Source organism: Astyanax mexicanus, chromosome 1 (assembly GCF_023375975.1).
Source record: "Astyanax mexicanus isolate ESR-SI-001 chromosome 1, AstMex3_surface, whole genome shotgun sequence".
Classification (NCBI taxonomy): domain Eukaryota; kingdom Metazoa; phylum Chordata; class Actinopteri; order Characiformes; family Acestrorhamphidae; genus Astyanax; species Astyanax mexicanus.
This window is the reverse complement of record NC_064408.1, coordinates 101,042,615-101,064,460: the sequence shown is the minus strand read 5'-3', so window position 1 is coordinate 101,064,460 and position 21,846 is coordinate 101,042,615. Positions and strand designations below refer to the sequence as shown.

Genomic DNA, 21,846 nt, shown 5'->3' with positions numbered 1-21,846 from the left:
AAAGCAATAACACAGTAAAAAAAACTTCCAAGGTTCAGTAACAAAATGTAGTTTGTTTAATTAAATAATCAAAAATGGCACGAGAAAGGTAATGTAACAATGACAAACAACACTTTGATGACACTATATAGTACAATGCCTACAGCAGTTTCATAAGGTCTCCATGTCAGAAAAGGCACCTTTGCTGTACCTTGATTGGGTGAGACTGCGTTTAGGTACCCACACGTTGTTCTCTGCGCTGAGACACACTGTTGACATGTTTGGATTTTCACAGTTCCGTTGGAGCGAGAAAAGTCATAAAATTTTCTTTGAGCCTATTTAATCTTGTCAGCATGTCAAACGTCATTTAAAAATGCTTTAAAAATTTCAAATCACTTGCATTTGTAATTGCTAAAGCCTTAGAAGACAAATATATTAAATATTACAAATCCTTCACAAAACATTTGTATAGATTTATACACACAGAGCACTGCATCGTTATACATGTACACATATACAGTACGATAAGAAAATATCTACAATGGGACATGCTCACGATAATAGCACTTCCATTCTTTTCTAGCTTTCTCCACAGAACACAGGAAGTGATCCTCTCCTTGCGGTGAAAAATAGAAACTCGACGACCCTGATCATGAGAACCCATACAAAAAGCAGACACAAACATTTCCCTCCTACTATGACTGTGTATAGATCTTGTATTATGCTCACGGAAAAGAGACCATTATATTGCTATCATGCTTTCAAACAGAGGCTAAGGTTACTGGTAGGCTACTGTAATGTTATGCTAGCTCAGTTCAAGCAAATACACACAAGTTATCTCAACACGTTGACTTTTATCGCGTAAATCTCTTAAGATTAAAGTGCACAAAATGGCTCTATTCTATTGGCAAGTGCTCTGATCGTCCACATAGGGCAAACCTATCCTTTTGGGTCTCTCCTTCTTCCATCCGGCGTTTTGTCTCTTTACCTCCCTCCCTCTTTCAGAGAGTTGATTCGGGCGCAGATTTTGAGAGCTGGCCCTAGCTTGACATTCATGGCACTCATTAGGTGGTCCTCGGTGAGCAGCAGCAAGGCCTGTCCATCGATCTCCTGCGCCCGAAAGGATTCGGCTATGTCCTGACACCCTGAGGAGGTCAGAGGGGTGGACGTTCAGTAAAATGTGACGTGTGTACAGCACAACACTCAGCAGAGCACTAGCACTGATATCAGAACACAAGCACTAAACGAAACACACGCATAGAAGAAACAAAGAATAATAGAAAAAATAGAAATAGAAAAAATAGAAAAAGAAAGATCGAAAAAAATGGGGACAAACAAGAAACAAAATGGAACAGAAAAAAGAAAGCAGACAAAAAACAATGACATACAAATAAGGATTAAGCAAAGGAAAATATGGAATGAAGAAAAGAAAAAAAGAAAAGTATCTAAATGTAAATAGCATAATGTAAAAGTAAAATATGCAATGTATGAAAAAAAAACAGGATGAAAAAACAATGAAAATGGAAATAAAGAGGCAAATTAAGCTGAGTAGTCTCACCTGGTAAACTGGATATAAAGCTGGACACTTCATCTACCGTCCACTGTGCGGGTTTGGGTCGTGAGGAGAGGTCAGTAGGGGACACCGTGTCTAGAGGTGACGTAGGAGCACTCCTGGTCTCTGCCACCATCTCTCTGGTCCTCATTTCTCGCTCCCGTGGGCCCTGTTCCGTGTGCCTGCGCAGCCTTGTCTTCATCGGGGCAGCAGCCTCGTCCTCACCCTCCTGCGGGGGGCGCTGAAGAATCCTCCACTGCTCTGTGGCTCCATGTTTCACCTGAAACACATCACCTGACTGAGCTGGGGAGGGACAAACTGCAACCCTCTCCAGTACACAAGGAAGGGTAACCCTGCCCTGTGTATTTCAACGTTCTCATATTCTATTTGTGACAGCTCTCTGGTCTCACATTCAGATGTATGTCAAAGAACTCACACTTGTTTTATTTTATTCACCCTCTACGTGACAGTGACGCCCAGGAAACATTGTTATCTTGGCAAGTGAAAACATTATAACTCCAGTTAATGCTGCATTCACTAAGTAAAAATGCATTAAGTGAATGTAAAATCCAATAATAATTGCATATTACATGATTATTACTCCTATACAGATGGCTTGTTGTACAGTATTTTATTTAGTGTAATAAATTGGTAAACAGCCTTGTTGATGCATTAAATTCTCAGTAATTTAAACAAGTAAATATTAAACATACTGATTCAATTGTAGATGTTATTCACTTGCCAAATTCTGCTGTGTGTTTTAAGTCCTATAACAAAATCACAAAGAGAGTAAGGCCCAGTCCACATATATACAGATATTTAACTTTAAAAGGTTCTGACTGCATTTTATCCCTACATTAACACAAAAATAAAATAGAAATAAAAAATAAAAATAGAGAATGAAAAAAACATATTAGTAAAACTATGATTTTAGTGTTGTTGTGCAGATGGGCTTTAACAAAAGCCTGACTTCCCAAAACATGCATGTTTCTGGCTGAATCTCAAATAACTCCCTATATAGTAAACTACAGTAAGGCATCAAACTACACACTAAACATCTACATGCAGATAACACTACATTTAAAAATTCAATATACTGTACAAATCAGTGTAAATAAATAAATGTATATACTGTTCTTTAACAAAAAATATAAAAATACTCAATTTCGATTCATTATCCGGAATTTCATGATACACAGTTCACTATTAGGGAGTAGTATGGAACTTGGGAATGATCCTCTGTGTTTTCTACTTTTCAGTACATTGTGTTTTGATGTCTGTCTTTTTTTTATTATTTTATTTAGATGTTTGTAAGTTTATAAACATAATACAAATAAAAACACATGACAGCACAATAACAATAAAAATAATAATTTAATGTCTGTTTTTAGGGCTAGCATGCTCATGCAAGCGTTTTGGCCAGATGTGTCAGGTGTGGACAGGAATATCAACAAAACTGGAAATGGCTATTTTAAAAATATCTAGAGTACGTTCATTCTGCCAGTGGTACCATGGTAGAGTGAGCTGCTGATGAGAACTGACCTGCTGGAAGCGTTCCTCCTGAATCTCGTCCCCCGCTCCATTAAACTCGGACCGGTGCCCCCCTTCACTCACACAGCGTCTCAGTGCACGGAAGCGCTTGGTGTAACTGAACCTGGGGATGGGAAGATGGGGCAGGATGATGAGGACACTGTCTTTCAGTTCCACCTCACTGAACCTCAGATTAGGTCACACACAGACTAATGATAAAGGCCGTTGCTAGGCTGCTTACATGTGATATCTGACAGAGTGTGGGTTTCCTCAGTATAGTACGGCACACAGTAGAGCTGTATGTGAAAAAATAAAAACCCACAATCCATATCTAAACATACATCCTCTTTATGTTTTACACACTATACACAGGATGATTTTAATATATATAATATTAAACATTACATAAAAAATGCTCATCACTGCACCATTTATTATGCATATGTAAAACAATACGATTAAGGCACCTGAATCCTCAGTGACGTTTAATAAGGACTAAAGAACTCTCTTGATTCTTATTTTCAGACAGAAAGATAGCTGACAGTAGGGCTGCATGATTTTGTCAAAATACACAGAATATTGTGATTGCGATTTAAATTGTGACTATTTGTCACATCCTGGTCTCGTCTCGTGTCTCTGTGTGACTTCCCCACGTGACCTATGCTCCCCTGTGTCTCCCGTCTCAGTACCTTTCCACCACTTGTCTCATTTGTAGCTCCGCCCCTTCCCCAGGTGTTTCCAATTATAGTGCGTTTCCTGTTTCTTTAAATAGCCCTCCTCTGCCACTTTGTCTCTGTCGGTCTTTGCACCTTCCCCTGTTGTTTTGTCTCTCTGTGTTTCTCTGCGTTTCATAGCCCTAGTTCTGCTCCGTGTTTATTTCTTGTTTATGTTTTCTAGTTTCTTGTTTCTTCCTCGTTTCCCCAGTTCCCTGCTTAGTGTTTAGTTCCTTTCTGCTTAGTTTATTTATTATTGTCTAGCCTAGTTTTTCCCTGTCTAGTATTAGCTTCTTGTTTGTTTTCCCTTGTAAATATATATCCCTGCCCTGTTTAGTTTTGTTTATCTTCTTGGTTATTCTTGGTAGTTTCTAGTTTCTTTGTGTTCTTACCTCGTTTGTTTCTTTGTTTATTTACTCCATGTTTGTTTATCATTAGTACTTCTTGTTTTGCTTAGTTTATGTTCTCTAGTCTTACTGGTTTGTTTTGGTTATTGGTTATTTGTTTATCTAGTTTCATTTATTTGGTTCACTCCCTTGTTCCTTGTATTTATCTCCCTGTTCCGTATTTAAGTGTTTACTTGTTTCTTTGTTACTTGTTATTTATTTATTAAATTATTATTTATTGATTTCACCCTACCTGCACTTGTGTCCGCTTTCCTCGTCACCCTGCCTGGGTATTCCTGACACTATTTTTAACCCATCAAACCCTAAACCTGTATTAGTGGTTAAAATATCTATCAAATATAATTATAAACCAAAGACTACAATCCCCAGCATTCTACGAACTACAAACACGGTGACGTCACAGCACTCGTGTCTCAACGTTGTGACACGTCTTTGGAAGAGTAGGCTGTGTCTTCACTCACACACTTGCAGGCTAATTTAAATCGCAGCTCCTGTGATTGAAAAAATGTGATTTTAATTTAAAACGACCAATTAGTTAACTTCTTAGCGAACATTTCTGAAGCTGTACGGTCATTGTGTATTCAGTATGAGGCGTGTAGTTATACAAAGAAAATACAAGTGATGGAATTTGTATAGTTGTTAAGTGGTGTAAACTGAAACAATGGAGTACCACATGTGTGCACCAAATTCAGTGTAACATATATTCAATTTAATTTATAATTGCTTGATTTGCCCCAATGACAGTTAATGTGTTGATATTTTTCATTTTTTGGATATTAAACTGCTGTTAAAATAATTAATTTGTAAAATTTAATATACAAACCAATAACACGACATACAGAAGTTCTTATACATACTTAATATGAATTGCATATGGAGGTGTCCAAAGACACTATGAGCCACTGAGCCACTGAGATTCTCTCAGACACAAGTGTCATTAGACAAAAACAGGCGAAACATCCGATGCTTAATGTTTTCAAAGGGCTAAAGTGGTGATTGACTAGTAAACAGACACCGTGTCATATTTTGTTTTAAATAATTAAGTCACATGTGTACAGAAACAGTAGAAACTTTTTTTATCAGAGGTAAAATTAAGAAATAAAGCAAAAATGGTTTGTTGCACTTTTTACAATAGTAACAATAATGTAATTTGTATTTTACCATTGGGTAAAATTAATACATTTGAATACATTACATATTATTATATAATATATTTTTTCTTGATCATCCACCCCAAACCTCAGCCGTTTCTTGGGAAAAGCATCAGAGTGCCACCTCTGACCACATCCTGACCCAGATTGTAGCTATGAATAAGAGTCTTTGTGTGATTTTTAAACATAGAGTCATAGCTGTGATGAAAACATCTAACCATGTAAACAATCTCTCGTACACTTAGTTTGTTTCCTGGTAACAGAAAAGCAACACACTTCATCTATTCCATTTGATCATAAGCCCATTGTCAGGAATACATTTTAGAAATTTTCATTTCTGGAGAAAGGTGGGTTTTATGTGCAAACAGAAAAAACAGGACAAAGATTGTTCATTGCTGTGGTCTGTCAACCATGCAGAAGCAGCCACTGAAGAAAGAAACTTTAATAAAAAATGGAATTATGAAGTAAAAGTGTTTATCTACTGCTGTCAGTATCCAGGTCAGGAAATCTGGACGGATGCAGCAGGAGGGCATTTAATGTCAGATCTAACACTTTTTTATGTGTAGCACAACTTCTTTACTACCTAGAAGAGGCGGGGCTACCATGTGGTGCCTGGTTACGTTAAATGATTGATTGGTAAATAGCACAAATTTGTATTTAGATATGCTATTATTTTAGATATTTGCATAAAATATTCAGTTATTTAAACATGTTTAAGGATTCTTTGTCAACCCTGTCATCTTGGGATAACCATCCCTTTAAGAAAATATGTCCACCCTGTGAAAGCAAAATATTAAGGTATTTAATTTGTTCATTTAACCTTCCATTGTATGTTTTTACAGAGTGTCTTACCTTTTGGCACAGGACTTGGAGCAGAAGCGTTTGGAACGGGGGAACGTTTGGGCAGTGCCTTTCCTCTTGCAAAACTGACACTGCAGCACCAGCCTGTGTCCCCCTCCTACACCATCTATTGTGAGATGACAGAGATGCCCATTAAATCCCAACAGAATACACATCACATAACTCTTCCAGAAATGCACCAAAATCTCATCACTTTTTAAAGACAAAGATATCAGAGCAACTCTACAAGTACAGCGAGAAACAGATACATGGTACCCACTGTTTGTGACCCCTGCATCATCGTCTGAGTCAGTGGAGTCATCGGGGGGATCTGAGGTGGCAGGAAACAAATCTGGCCCACTCACACCATTCACTCCAGAACCACAGTGTGGCTCTACCATAAGCGATGAGCGGCTCACCTGAAAGATTGGAATTACAATGAAATAATAAAAACTGAAAGTAGTGATTCCAAAAAAAACATTTTAGGTCATTAATCCAACCTGTTATGATGCACCTCTCCGTATCTAATATTAAATAAAAAACTGCTATGAGATTTACCGGGAATGGCTCCAGTCCTTCCTGAATAATGAAGCCCTCCACCAAGTGGGTGAGTACAAGGGGTTTGGACATTCCTAGACTGTGCTGAGCTTCTGCTGGTCCCGTGTGGCTGGAGGTGGGCCGCTGGGCAGGCTGCCTGTCCAACACTGCCGGAAATTTGGGGGGAGAGCTGCAGCTGGCAGGAGATGCATCCGATGGTCGTATCACAGAGGACTGGACTGGTGACAGGTCAGAGGACAGGCTGGATATGGCTAAAGGAACACAATATCAATACTAATTTCAATTAATTTATACACAACACATCCTGACATTGGCAAAATCTCGACTTCTATATGTTAGTATTTAGCTGTATTAGCATTAATGATCAGCCTTTTTCGCCCATTATAATTCATTTTACAGTTAACGGTAGCAGTGGCCTGCCAATAGCAGGACAATGTAATGCCTTAACAACCATGCCTCACCACATTGCATTTAAAACCTCCTTCAATTAAAACACAGCCTGTATATATATTCCTGCTTTCTGTCATGACAATTCCTAACCCAACGTTCACAATTGCAGGCAACAGAGTGACAGACGACCTTTCATTTTCTATGGTAGGGCACGATTTGTAGCCATGAAAGGGCAACAAGCGGCAAACGGCAAGCAAAAAAGCAACAAGCAACAGAATTGAGATTTTCTCAGCTTTATACAAATTAGGATGCAGTGAAGCGACATTCTACAGCATGTCGAACAAATTCTTCAGACCAATCACAGATACAGGGGTCTGAGATCTGTAGCTTCTGCACTGTGAACTTCAGATTCTTACTGTACTTGGTTCATATCCCCAGCAGGGTGGTTCTGAATATGGCAGAGAGGCTTATTACTGCTGTTTTTGATCTTTCTATTTTATATGAGACATTTTTGCACAAATACAGGGGCAATTTGGAGAAAAATAAAGCATGAAAGAAAGTAGTGAATAGCTGGATAGGTAGGTTGCTAGCATGCTAACCGACCACGCTGACACACACCCACTTGCAATAGCGCGAACAGCCTCAAACACACCCACAATAGACAAAAAAAGGGATGACACAAGTGACTTGTCGCCTGCCACTGTGAACGCAGCCTAAAGTATGTTTTTTTTTTTATTAAGCCTTATTGATAAACAAACTCCTTGAGTGCTGAGCCAAATGTACTGGACTAAGGAGGACAAAAGTAAAAATAAAATGTGCCAAATGTAAAAACCACCACCAGGAAGTGCAATTGCTAGACAGTCTTTAAAACACACACAGCACTCAAGATGAATGTTCACCATTCAGTTTCTGGTTGGGGTTTCAATTCATATTGTTCATATTGTGTAAGTTAAACTGTTGTTCTGCAACAGTTAAACACACACACACACTATGTACCTGAGTGATTGTCTGAATGAGTGGACATGTCTTCACACAGGTCCTCTCGTTCAGCAGGTGATGCTACAGCCGAAGCAGGGTGTATCTCAGACTTTTGAGACAGTTTAATCTGGTTTTCACTCTTCAGTCCCTCTGTACAGATCAACATCCTCTTGGAGACCTGTGAGATAAAGAACTTGGGCTTTAACATAAACAGAATGCATGTAGTATATAGGAAGAAAAAATGCACAGTCACTGTAGCTTTAATAAAGGTCAACATATTTTTTCTTCCCTAACACTGTGTGTTTAATGAGGCATAATGCAAAACTGTGCAAAGCGTAATGGAGTACAGTTTGGTAACTTTGATAAACTATAGTGCAGTGCTGGTTTGACCTACTGAGCTGCAACCAAATGTCTAGTAACTGTTTATCAGTCCTGCACATCGGCTTAGAGGAAGCAGCATCAACTCTTCAACTATTGTGTTTCTGGGTTTCCTCCCTGAGCACAACATTTCTATTGGGTTTAGGTCAGGAGTTAAATTTGGTAATTTACATTAACCTTATTCTTCAATAATCATTCATTGGTTGAATGACTGTGTTTAGGGTTGTTGTCTTGTTCTATGGCCCATGTCCTCTTAAGACTAAGCTTATGGACTACATATATATATATATATATATATATATATATATATATATATATATATATATATATATATATATGTATAAAGGGCTGAAATGTTCGTGCAACTCACCATAGACTTGTCCACAGCTTCTCCAGACTGCAGAGCTATTGTGGTGCTTTTCAGTGTTTGTTCCACACTTTTCATTTGGGCTGATGTGAGTTTGAGATCTTGGGGTGCTTCCTCCATTCCATCTGCCTGCTTCCTCTTCTCCTTTAAGCTTTTATGTTCCTTAGATGATTCCACTGTGTACACTGGACTCTGGGAGGCGAGGGGAGACTGTGAAGGTGCTGAGGAGACGCTGCTGCTGGTTGAAACGAGGGGGAGAACAGGAGAGGGAGGTGAGGCTCTCTGGGGGGAGGACAGTCGGGGAACGGCGGTGATGAGGGGGGCGGCCGGCATCTGTCTGGAAGGTGATAACTGCACCAGCTGTGGGTTTGAAGTCTGTGGTGACTGGACAGGACATTCTGGCTTTGCCAGTACAGGAGAAACCAGAGGCTTTGATTGGACAACGTCACGGGGCGGGGACAGGGTGGTTGTCTTTGACTGGCCGTTGGTGGTGCACTGGGCAGAAGCGGAGGACAGTGCGATCCTCAGTAGCTGCTTGGTGGCCAGTAATGACCCACCTGGAGAGGATGAGCTGAGGGGCAAGGTCATGGTGGGTGGTGTAAGGTGTGATCTGCTGGGGGTTGGAACCGTGATGGCCACAGTGGAGACTTGCGCTGACCCGCTCTGGGAGGACTGGGTGGATGGGCAGCGCTTTAGTTCGGGCAGAGGTTTCTTTGGTGCAGTTGGAGAGGAATTGGGGTGAGTCTGCCTTTGGGGGAACGGGTGCTGGGGGATGCTGATCTGGCTATGGGGTCTCTTCAGGCTGCCGCTTGCAGTCGGGTTCTGCTTGGCCATGGCGTGGGACTGGGCTGGGGCGTACAGGGCTGGGAAGATAGATTATTTATAATAAACTTTATTACACAAACTTTGTTGTCTTGGTCACAAAAACCATGTATCCCCAAAATGGCAATGGCAATATTTTTATTACAAGTAATTTAATTACAGAGCATTTTCTATGGGTCCATTCATAGTAAAATTTTATCAAATATACAGAGCAACTGCCAGATTTTATTGTTTTTATGTTAAAAAATGTGAAAAAAACAATTCGCTAACAGCTATCTTTATTTTACCATCATCTTAATAAATAAATTAAAATACTAAATATGCTACTGTAATACTATTTAAAGGACATAAAGTATCCACAAGAATTCCATAAGATCAATGCTAGTTTACACTAATCACAGTGAAAACTAATTTTTAAACTAAAACTATGTTTATTTAGCTAGCAGCAGTTTTGCTGGCTAATGCTAACTAGTTAATATAGGCGTTTTGTTCCATTAAAATTACACAGAACTGTAATTAGCTTGCTTATAATATAAATTTCTGCTTATGTCTGTTAGCTAATTCCAGCTCAAATCTTTACATGTTTGATATATGCTTAATCAAAGTATTATAAAAAAATGCGAATGCATTATTACTACATAGTTTTTCACAACAATTAAGCCTTTGCTTATAAAGGTAAGTTGCCTACTGTACTTTGTCCCATATGCTAAATAGCACTAATCATATGAATGTCAGCTAGCAACAAGTTTATGTTTGAAAGAAGCAAACAATGTGTTTATCTAGCCAGCTTTAGCACTGCTGCCTAATGAAAGCTTACTGATTTTGGTTTTCCCTCTTATTAAAAGGTCTGAGACCTGTAATTAGCTTGCTACCAAAAGCATTTTATGATAACTAGCTAATTCTAGCTCTTAACATATTTGTTGAAAGAATAATCTAAATTGGAATTGAAGAGCTTTGGATAGAGAACAGAGAACTGTAATTAGTGTGCAAAGATTTGCCTATTTTGCTTTAGTTTGCTAACCCAGCTAGTTCAGGCCCCAACAGCCTCTATTTCTAAAATATTTGTTCACAGAATATTTAAACCGAAGAGCTTTGAGCAAAAGACAGATAATTTAAATAATCTTGCTATCATTAGCATTTTTGCTTATGTTAGCTATCTATTATCAGCTTTTCTTTATCTCTAATCCTTACATGTTTGCTCACAGACTATCCTGAGACAATGTAAGAGAATGAGGACAGGAAAAGCCCAAATTCTACAAGAATTATATATTTGCTTAAGAAAGTTGCCAATAATAACCTTGCCCTCAACAATTCTGCATAAAGCTATTCATATCAATGTCAGCTGGCTAAAAGTTTATGTGTTAGGGAACCAAACACTGTGTTTATCTAGCTAGCACCAATGTTGTTGGCTAAAGCTAGTTATCTAATGCTGGCACTTATTAAAAAACAGAGAACTGAACTTAGCTTACTATTTTTTTTATTTATGTTAACTGTTTTCTAGATAATTTCAGATCTCCTTCCATCTCTAATCTTTTCATGTTTGTTTACAGAATATTTAGAGAAGAGTTCCGGTTACAGTATGATTCGATATGAAAATAAAAAAGAGAAGTACTATCAGATCACCGTCACCATAGCGGGACGTGCAATGTCATATTTAAAAAAACTTTTTTTTCTGTTTGATTCTACTCTGATTGTTCTTGACATATCTACCAGAGGAACATTAAACTTTTTTTTAAATAAATATAGAACAATTTTCAGTGCAAGTTGCAGAGTAAAGGCACAATTAGACTAATTTCCATTTTGATTTTATACATTTACAATTATGGTCCCTGTTCCAATACTATACTCCACCCTAACTCACCCAATTCTTTCCCTATCCCAACACAAAGTACCTCTCTTTACACACCCCTTTTAGAGATCACCTCCCTACCCCAATATCCAACAGTGGTTTTACATTTCAGTACTTCAGTGTGGTTTGGAGAGAAAAAATATTTAAAAATAATAATAATAATGATAGAATAAATATATAAGAAAACACAGACCATCCCTGTTAGTAGACTATTCAATGTCAGTTATAGATTTAAGATTATCTACATATGTCAGAATTGGATCCTAAAAAGTGAAAAAGCTAAAATCCTATTTTTCCATATGTATAAGTTACATCAGACCACTAGAAAATGAGTTAAAATCTATATAATTCTTACAATCAGTTTGTGTCATTTTTTCAATAAGCAGCCCTACTATCAATACATTACTTAAATGTTGTGTTTCTTTATCCATGATTGCTCTTAATTATATTTAAACTACGTCACATGAATTTATCCACTACAATTTCTCAAACAGAACATAATATAAAGTACTTTAATATGTTTGTGAGCACACCAGACAGTTATGAAAGTGACTTACATGGAGGTGGAACTGTAAGATGGCGTACAGGCGGAGCTTTGGGTGTCAGTGTGGGCAGCTGTGGGGTTGTGCCCTCTGTCTTGGATGTTGCCTCTTTCCCAGAGGGTGGTGGGCTGGGCCTCAGAGTAAAAGTGGGTGCTCTTGGCCGAGACAGGGTTGGTGGCTGACGTGAGGCAGCAGACTTGAGTGGCAGGTTTGGGGGTATGGTTAGAGTGCCGGGAGGAGGAGGGCGGAGTGTCAAGCTCTGGAGCTGGAGCCCAAAAGAAAGAGCACAGATGTCACGTTACACCAACCACACACTCTAATCACTCTAACTGTGCTAAAATATTAAAATGATCTTACAGTGTAGTAATATACTATATACATATTTGCCTTAATTGTAAGAAAAAAGATAGAATTTACACATAAAAGGGACAGTTTTAGACACAATCAAGTGAAGAGCTCACCTGTGAAGAGGGAAATCGGGGTGAAGAGGAGGAGTGAGAGGAGGAATAGGAGGAGGAGGAGGAAGAGGAGAGGACAGGTGCATCAGGTCGCACTGCAGACGTTAGAATCAACTGCCAGAGCGGACATACAGAGATGAAGAAGAAGATATGAGCCAAGGAGACGGTCAAAGAGAAGCTTCTAGTACATACTAGAAGTGGAGACCACTCGTTTCCCACGTGTTCAGATGTATTTGTGTGGGTGAGAGGGTGAGTTTCACAGTAAACCTTTTGATGTGGTAAAGAGGAACCTTTCCGCTATGAAAACTCATGCGCATGCACAAGCCTCCACAAACCCAGTGTTAGAGCTTTTACAATCTATGGTGTAAGACACTATGCAAACGACCCAAAAACATATGCTGCTCCTCAAACAGTCAATGTTTAGGTTTCTTTATGCCAGTTTCCCCCCTTTTTTTCTCTTTTACAAAGGAAGTCAAGACAACATGATTAAGTGGTGCACGGAAGCACAGCTAGAGTGGGAGGAACAAACATGCAAGCAGGGCTCCACTCACTTCAGATAGATTTCAAATACTCTGGCCTTGTAAACCAAAGTTTCCATCCAATTTTAGAGGCGAGACTATACACAGCACACTGTACAGCAAAACCATCACTGTTGCGCTGACACCTGCCACACTGGACTAACAACTACTGTGCTGAATGAAAACTTACCATGCTGTTTTAACACCTATCATGCTATACCCTATACTCATTACATCCTGTCCTGCCATACTGACTGCCTTATTGCTATTTTTCAAAATTCTTTCTCCTGTTTCTATCCAGTTTTGGAAGACAATTACACAATTCCTGTTCATATAAACCCCTCTATCACTAGTAATGCCTCCAATACTATGAGGATAAAGACAAGTACATGTAAATCCAGCCACCGCCTCTTTTCCACCCGCAACTGATGCAGCATCGCTGGGCAGTTAACTTGCTTGGGGGAAAGTACCATATCCCCAGCTCTGATAAATCAGCTAATAGATGCCTGTGCTGACCAGCCCACTAAACACTAACACACTACCTAATCAAATAATCTAATCTTAGGAAAAACTCTTTTAATTTCCTTATTTTTAGAAGAAATAATGAATAAGGAGGTGTCTCAATATGTTATAGTGCATATCATAGAATATAATATATAAAATGTATAACAGTAAGTGCCAGCAACCATTGTCTTTTCAATTTTGCACAAGCAGGTCACCTGCTATTACTGGTATTCTTGAATCGAGTGACCAGAACACATAATAATAAGCAGAGGTGAAACAATGAAGTGCTCTCCTACCATCTGAGCTCTCAAGAGCATCTGTGCCTGGCTGCAAGGGCTCTTTCCGAGGAGAAGAGTCTGGGGGGAGATCTTGCGGGTAGCGCCAGTAGGGCTGGAACTCTGGTTGGCTCTGACCAAGGATGGGGATCCTGGCATGGTGGGCACTGAGACCTGAGAGATAGTGATTAAAAAGAGTTGGATGAGTTTAATAAGAAAAAGGTTAAATTGAGCTCAAATAACTGAAAACCATTAACTCTATGAAAAAACATCCATTAAGCAAAAAAGTTTTTAAAAGTATTCGTTAAAATATTAATTATTTTGCCATTCTTGGCTGAATAATATTGGTTGCCAAATATCTGATGCACCCTTAAAAAAGACTGTAGCTGTAGGCTTATTGCTTATACATTTACTGGACAATTATTGGTGCCCAAGTCCTTCCTCACAAAACAAAACAAAAAAAACATGAATAATGTTATGATGCAGCTTAGCTAATCATGTTGAAGTACAACTAAACACTGGGTGTGATCTGATCATTCTGTATGCAAATCCAAGTTACGCAGAAACTGTGTTTGCCTTCTACAACAGAAAGAGAGATAAGAGACTGGGGGGGAGAAGACCGTTAAGCTCTTATGTTGCCACATACCGCTTTCGGAGTCTGCTGAGATGATGAAACAGCAGTCGAGAAGGCCGGAGCCAGCCTGTCCCCGAACAGATTGACCTGACAGAAATAGACGAAAAATCACAATCCGCACAAACACACACACCCCTTTGATCACATCTGATTTGTTGCTCAATTTGTTGCACAGACGAGGAGATGAAACAGACGGTGCGATCAAAGAGCTATGAGGGAAATGACAAAAAAAGACTCATGAACATCCATCAAAGGTGTCTACTGAAATACCCCATGATTCCATGTCAATAGTGAGGCCAAAATAGGTTTATCACAGAGATAGAAGGAAACGGGAGAGACAGTGGCACTCTGAAAATCCCCATTCATAGCGGAAAGTTATGTTGAGGGTATACATTTACTTTTTTTAACATGAAGAGCTGCAGTTTCCATTGCAGACAAACTTCCTGTTATCATTTCTAAATCCTCATTGAAATTCTGTGCAGTCAAAATCTAGGCACTGTCTATGGTCCAGAAAATAAACAAAACAACAGGTCCACTAATGTTAATGGACAGAAAACAATGGCAATATCTGCACTGTAGGTATTATATAAAACCTGCAGTACTATTTACTCAATTTGTTTTCCTACTATATCTTATTATGTTATCCTAACTACCACAATTCTGTTTCCTCTAAAACCACATAAAATCAGGTGCTAACATGTAACTGGGTGTAATAGAAGAGTGTCACAATCAGCAAATTTAACCAGGACCATGGATATGAGGGGAGAGTGTGAATGTGCATGTTTAATAAGACTGAAGTGTGACATGTTGCTGTTGTTGCATTAATCACATCTTATATACAGATAGATGAGGACAAGGACTGCAAGCAGAGCATCAAAATGTCATGCGAGAGCCAACCAATCATATGAAGGGTTGCTGAAACCATGAAATCTTGAGTATGCAACTGTACTTAAAACTCATGTCTGTGTGAAAGTTTACTTTTTCTGCACCACAAACTCCCATTGCTGCACTTACTGCTTACAATCCCCTACGTCTGAAGTAGCCTGTTATTACCCAGTAACACACCAGTGAAACCTGCATTGACAGTAATAGTTGTCTGACCCTGGAGCATCAGGAGCATCATAAAATGTTTGAAAATCTGTCTTAAAGATGTTATCTAAATATGATTAGTATGTAAAAAAAAGGTTTTGTTGCCCCTACCTTACCAAATTAATACCAAACCATAAGATCCGAACCTCTGGACCATGGCATGGTGTGTATCAGACTGTAACTTCTGTGTATAGGACAGTTAGAAAGATCTTAACAGTTACCTGTACGACCTTCCTGTCTGTGGGTGGAGGCTGATTGTGAAAGGTGGTGACCGCTGTAAGTGACGGGGTGCTTTTGGGAGTTCCATTGGCCTGCTGAGAAGGAGTCACTGTGGAGGAGGTGGTAGTGGTGGTAATAATGGTGGTAGTAGTGGTGGCAGTCGGTGCACTGCTGCTTGCACTCTTAGCAGGCTCGGGTTTAGCTTGAGGCTCCTTGTCCATTGCTCCGCACTGTCTGGACACTGGAAGCTGAAATGAAGTTAAAGAAGTGAATATGTCAATTATGTTAATGGAAATTTTAAAATAGTTACAAATATCCCCATCGCCCCAGTCAGTCATGTCAGTCAGGTCTTGTGTCTGACATCTGCTTAGTTTTGAATGTAAGCTAATGTAGCTACTAAGTAATAGAGATATTAGTCATCACACACTTACCTCAAACCAAGACCTGAAGTGACCTAAAATAGACTGGCTTGTGTGAATTCTAAAACGGCTTTGGCTATTAACTCTCAAGCTACAAGGTTATTTGCTTGTATAAAACAAGAAAGTAAAGGAAGCTTGCACCACTAATTAACATCATGCAAATTATATATATTTTCTTCTTAAATTTCTATATATTACATTATATATTCACTCTCAAAAATTAGGCTGTTTATATCTCTATTTAATATCTCTATTAAGATTCTTTAGAGCTTTTAAAAGTCTCAGTTCATCTATTCAAGTACATTCTATCATCTTTATTGAATCAAAAGGGGTCCGACTGTGGTACACTAAAAGAAGCCTTTAAGCACATTTTTAAGATTATGACACTGTGATATATGAACAAAAGTATAGGGATTATATTAATGGATTGAGTATCGATTTTAAAGCCTGTTTTAGTTGCGATCCTTAGTTTTGTTGTAGCAGAGCATCTTTTGGGGTCCTTTAGGCACCTTTAACATTCTCAGCTACCGCAGTTTAGGCCACTGTACAATCTGTAGTGTGTAATTATGTTACAGTGGAACATGAAAACTAAACACAATCTGTGGATCTTGTGCTTATATTTGTGTTTTTACAAACAGCAATGCGCTACCCTCGTATTCCCAGTGTGCTTTTTTTAAATGACCCTTCGCTGTGTTAATTTATGAATTTATTTTTATTATTTATTTATTTTTAATAAGCTGAAATTGGCTTTTAATTACAACTCTCCGCTCCACCTTAAATAATGCTGAAGTTACACTGTGTACATTTCAACAGCAGATCATCAGTGCTGCAGTATTTAAGGTTGAATGGAAAGTTTGAGTAATCCCCAAAGCATGCAAGGACACAAACGCAAACGGCAATGCTCGGCCAGTGCTCTGCAAACACACAGTCCTGCAGTACACAGCAAATTTAAGTTAATTTAACAGTAATAGTGTTGATTTAACAATGGCAAATTTGCTGCCACAGCAGCCATGACAGTATACTGGAAAAAGCATGTAGCGGGGCCCTATGATTTCCATGAAATGAAGAACCTGGATGGAATCATGGAACTGAGGAATGAAAGATATAAACACGCAATATGCACAAAAATACACAGAATTAGAATATCTGCATAATATGCTATCCACAAATGTTGGATTTCTTCTTTCAGTATCTTGCTATTGCTGTAATTGCAGCAGTTACATTATGTACAAGGTTACCACGTAATTTACAAAAATATATAGTGGACCTCATAAGGCATTAAGACACATCTTGGTTGTTGTTGTAGTATTTCTAATGGTAATGCTGAAAAGGCAGCTTGTGATTGCATTGTATTATGACACATGATGTGTATATGTATACATATCAGAAAAGCATGATTTAAACCACACATTTTTCTGCCATTTTTGTTTACGCCTCAGCTTAGCTTAGCTCAGAAGCTTGCAAACATATATATATACATATATATGTGTATATATATATATATATATATATATATATATATATATATATATATATATATATATACACATATACATATATGTATACATATCAGAAAAGCATGATTTAAACCACACATTTTTCTGCCATTTTTGTTTACGCCTCCAAAAACTTATACATTACATATAACACCTCATAGTTGTGTGTGTGCTGACTAACAATGAACCATATCTCTCATCCTTAAATAACTTAAAGATTTCCTAGGCTGCAAGACTTTTCTAGACTCACAATTCAAATTGCTTTTGTCAATCATTACACAAGGAACACTGATCTGCCAGTCTAGAAAAATCATTCAGCATTTCATTAAACCTTTAATGACCCACATTTCAGTTTATCTAATTTCAGTTCTCAGCATGCAAGGATTAATGCGACAGGGGACCAGCAAAACTGCTAATACCATCAGTGCTGATGGAAAATGGGTGCTATAATTTCTATTCTCCATACAGACTAAAAAGTGAAGTTTAATGTGGTCCAGACACAAACGACTCAACACAAGACCAGATCAGATAATGGCTTTATAAAGTAAGCGAAAGGAAATGAATGAGTGGGTTTTAAATGAATCAGGTTGAGGGTTAGCCATTCAGCTGCTGGAACAAAGTAGCACATACAAATTACCAACACATTTCACTCTCTTTTTTGAAAAGACATGAGTAACAAAACAGGCTGTTACAGCCATGCAAAGCACAATCAAAAAGGACATAGGGCACTTTCACTGGTTGTCTATAAAATATGAAGAGAAACAGCAGTCTAAAGAATAAAAAGCATTAACAGCCATTGCTAATCATAATGCTGTATATGCACAACAATTACAACACTTCTTGTAATAATATATTATGGTAAATACTGTTAATGACAGAACCCTGTTTTTTTTAAAACAACATTACAGAAGGAATGTTAAACAAATCCTAGCATTCAAATTAATATTACAAGTAAGAATATATATTTTGTTGACAGCACAGAGATATATTGTTATATCTTATTTAGTTTCCCCTCCACAGTGTTTATACCACAATAATGTATTATGTTATTACTGCATATTGAAAAGTTTGGGGCTCATGTAGTGGTGTGCCATATCGTACAGTACGCAATAATATTGCCAACATTTTTGAATATCATAAACAATATTATACCCTAACATATCATGCCATATCACCCACCACTAATTATTACATCAGGGTACTACTTTTTTGCTGTTTTTAGCAAAAGAAAAATTCACACTGTCCCCATTTCCCATTATATATCTACTAAAAAAACTATATCTGTACAGTATCATTTTTTTTACTTTAATCCTGGATATATGGAGATATTTGAAGTGCATTATTAGTATCATGACATTCTGGATCATTGACTTCTGTTACAGATCTGATAAAATTTTTATTTTTTAATATCTCAGTTAGGGGTGTGCCGTATCATAGCGTGTGCAATAATACAATTTAATTAAATATTTTTAATTTTTAAATCCTTGGCTGAGTGACTGGAAAACAATTTAATAAGACCAATTATCAATTATGTCTGTTTTGATACACATCACTTGGTTATTTGGTAAACTATACTTATTGCTTGAACATAACTTGAACTTGAATTAGTTACTTATGTGACAAACAATTATATTTGGCACAATTCACAAAATTCATAACATGCCTAATTTATTGTACATATTGGGCTATGCACCCTGCCTTGTGTTATGTCTGTTTTCTTGCACTGTTGTCCTTTATTTATTACTGCACCAAAGAGATTTAGCCTGATGGTTTTCCACTGTGCTGTACAACCCTTTATTATTATAACAACAATGAACCTAAATTAACTTGGAACTGATTGAGTTAATCCATGTGAAATATTTAACTTTTTTTCACATTTCTTTTTTAAATGTAGTGAAATTTGCTATAAAGAAGGACACTGACATTGGGGCTTGTTTACACTAATGGGGTTTTGTTGTTACTGTGAACAAAAACAGCAAAAATAGAAAACTCACTACAGGAATGTTTTATCATTTATTAATAATGCTACATGCTTTGATATACTTAACTTTTTTACAATCCTTCAGTTTATAACATGGTTGTAAACATTGTGTAGAATAGGACTGTGTAATATATGGTTTCAGCATTGTTATCACAGTGTGCAGTTTTTGTATAAAAGGAAAAAGAATGAAAATGAAATTTTAATCGTTTCTCCATTTCCATGACAAACTTGCCAAAGTATTAGACTCAGACAGTGCAATATTAATATAGTACAGAGGGTTTTTTTTCACAATATAGCGTCCTATAGTGTAGACTGTACAAGAAAAGTTCGATATGAATGGATTTGTGAATCGGTTCAAAATAACTTATTCGTTTACGAGCCAGTGGATGGTCGATAACACTGAGATCAATTAAGCTGCTCTAGCTATAAAAGAAATACAGATAATAAAAAAGCACAACAGAGGCTTATTATAGCAGTTCTCTTTTTGTTCTCCTTTTAAGATAGCTAACAAAAGCGATACTAAACCAGCACGCAGATACAGAGGAAACAGCAGTGCTGTGTGTGTGTTGCATCGCCTGCTATGCTAGCTAACCACACACACACACACATCATAATAATGGACATACGGTAGCTAGCTAGCAACACACGGAGCAGCATCAGTAGCCCAATAGCAGGTGTCAGCGTGTCCCCCAATCCAGTCCTAGATAAATATGTGCGCTGATCAGGGATTCGGCTCTGTGACTCCTGATCATCAGCAGATCAGGGCCTGTGCTGGACATTATTAACGCTATTTAAAAACAAAACCCATTAAAAACCCATGTAAACTTTGCTGGCGCGCGCTGATTGGTGCTCTCGGCTGTCAATCAAATGATATCTGACATTGATCGGACTGAGATGACGGTCACGATTTTTTTATTTATGAAATTAAAAAATGGGCGTGTGTGTGTGTGCGCGCGCGCACTGACACTGTGTCCCTGCACATCTCTCTCTGTATCTCTCTGTATCTCTATCGTGCTGCACTTCCTTCCAGGGATAAGGTATTTTTTAGCTATAACATTTAAACGATATGGGCTATATAAGCTATATTAGCTATACAAGCTATATAAGCTGTTTGAGCTATATAAGCTACATGAGCAATGCAAGCTCGCTAAAGCAGAAAACAAGGGATGCAATAGCCACCGCATTCTCAGCAGCCTAAACATCGAATCAACGCGCGCGCGAGCTCGCTCGCGCACACATACACACACATATATACACACACGCATGCATGCATGCATATACACACACGCACACGCAAAATGAAAGTCAAAAGAATGGGATGCTCGGTGGCGAACACGAGCCGTGCTCGCTCCTCCCTCGCTCCCTCCCTCCCTCCCTCCGGCCGGTCGGTCGGTCGGTCCCGGACCGAGCCCGAACCCCAGCCCCCGCAGGACCGCGCGCCTTCCCTCGCACCGCCGCTGCACCCACCTGTCCGTAGTCAGCGGGGCAGATCACCCATCTCACACTGACCGTCCACCGCCAGCCTTACAACCCCGTCATGTCCTAATGCGTCAAAGGTAAAAGTAGAGAGCGAAAAAAACAAACCGCTGCGCACACAGCGCCCACCCTGCCACAGCGCCGCCTGCCTGACAGAAGGACCTACAGGGCAGGACAGAACACCAGTCATCATAACAATATATAGATTCTTTATAAATTATATAAAAAAGACAAAAAAGAAAATAATTAACCAGTGTAAACAAGAAAGAGACATTCAGGAATCTCCCAGAATCAAAAACACATACACAGCCTAAGGCTGCAACGATTAGTATACATAAACAACAATATACCTCTAGAAAAAAATAAGACCACTTTAAAAATGATGAGTTTCTTTGATTTTACCAAATTAAAAACCTCTGTAATATAATACAGAGGAAGGCGGATGATCACAACCAATCAAGTCAAGCTGAACTGCTTGAATTTTTGCACCAGGAGCAGCATAAAGTTATCCAAAAGCAGAGTGTAAGACTGGTGGAGATGAACATGCCAAGATGCCAGAGTAAACAAGAAAGGGACATTCAGGAATCTCCATACACAGGTAGGGCTGCAACAATTAGTCTACATAATCAACAATATAGATTAACAATATAATAAATTCCCGCTTTCAAACTTCAGTGTTCACTATCATTCATTTATAACAGCACAAACATAAACTGACATA

At 38.4% G+C, this 21,846-nt stretch overlaps 1 protein-coding gene across 2 annotated transcripts; it reads right to left on the bottom strand.

Moving 5' to 3' along the window:
* Positions 1-33: 33 nt before the first annotated feature.
* Positions 34-21,265, bottom strand: si:ch211-230g15.5 (polyhomeotic-like protein 3). Of its 2 annotated transcripts, XM_007232674.4 has the most exons (14): positions 21,117-21,265; positions 15,756-16,001; positions 14,458-14,532; positions 13,833-13,985; positions 12,518-12,628; positions 12,072-12,321; positions 8,847-9,706; positions 8,117-8,276; positions 6,731-6,981; positions 6,453-6,591; positions 6,185-6,299; positions 3,074-3,185; positions 1,538-1,811; positions 34-1,124 (listed from the first exon to the last, which is right to left on the bottom strand). In XM_007232674.4, exons 2-14 carry the CDS (start codon positions 15,972-15,974, stop codon positions 964-966), a joined length of 2,880 nt encoding a protein of 959 aa, XP_007232736.1. In that variant the 5' UTR covers positions 15,975-16,001; positions 21,117-21,265; the 3' UTR covers positions 34-963. The 2 variants fall into 2 exon arrangements, with proteins under 2 accessions (XP_007232736.1, XP_007232737.1); XM_007232675.4 differs by lacking the exon at positions 12,518-12,628 and having other exon boundaries at positions 21,117-21,264.
* Positions 21,266-21,846: the final 581 nt, after the last annotated feature.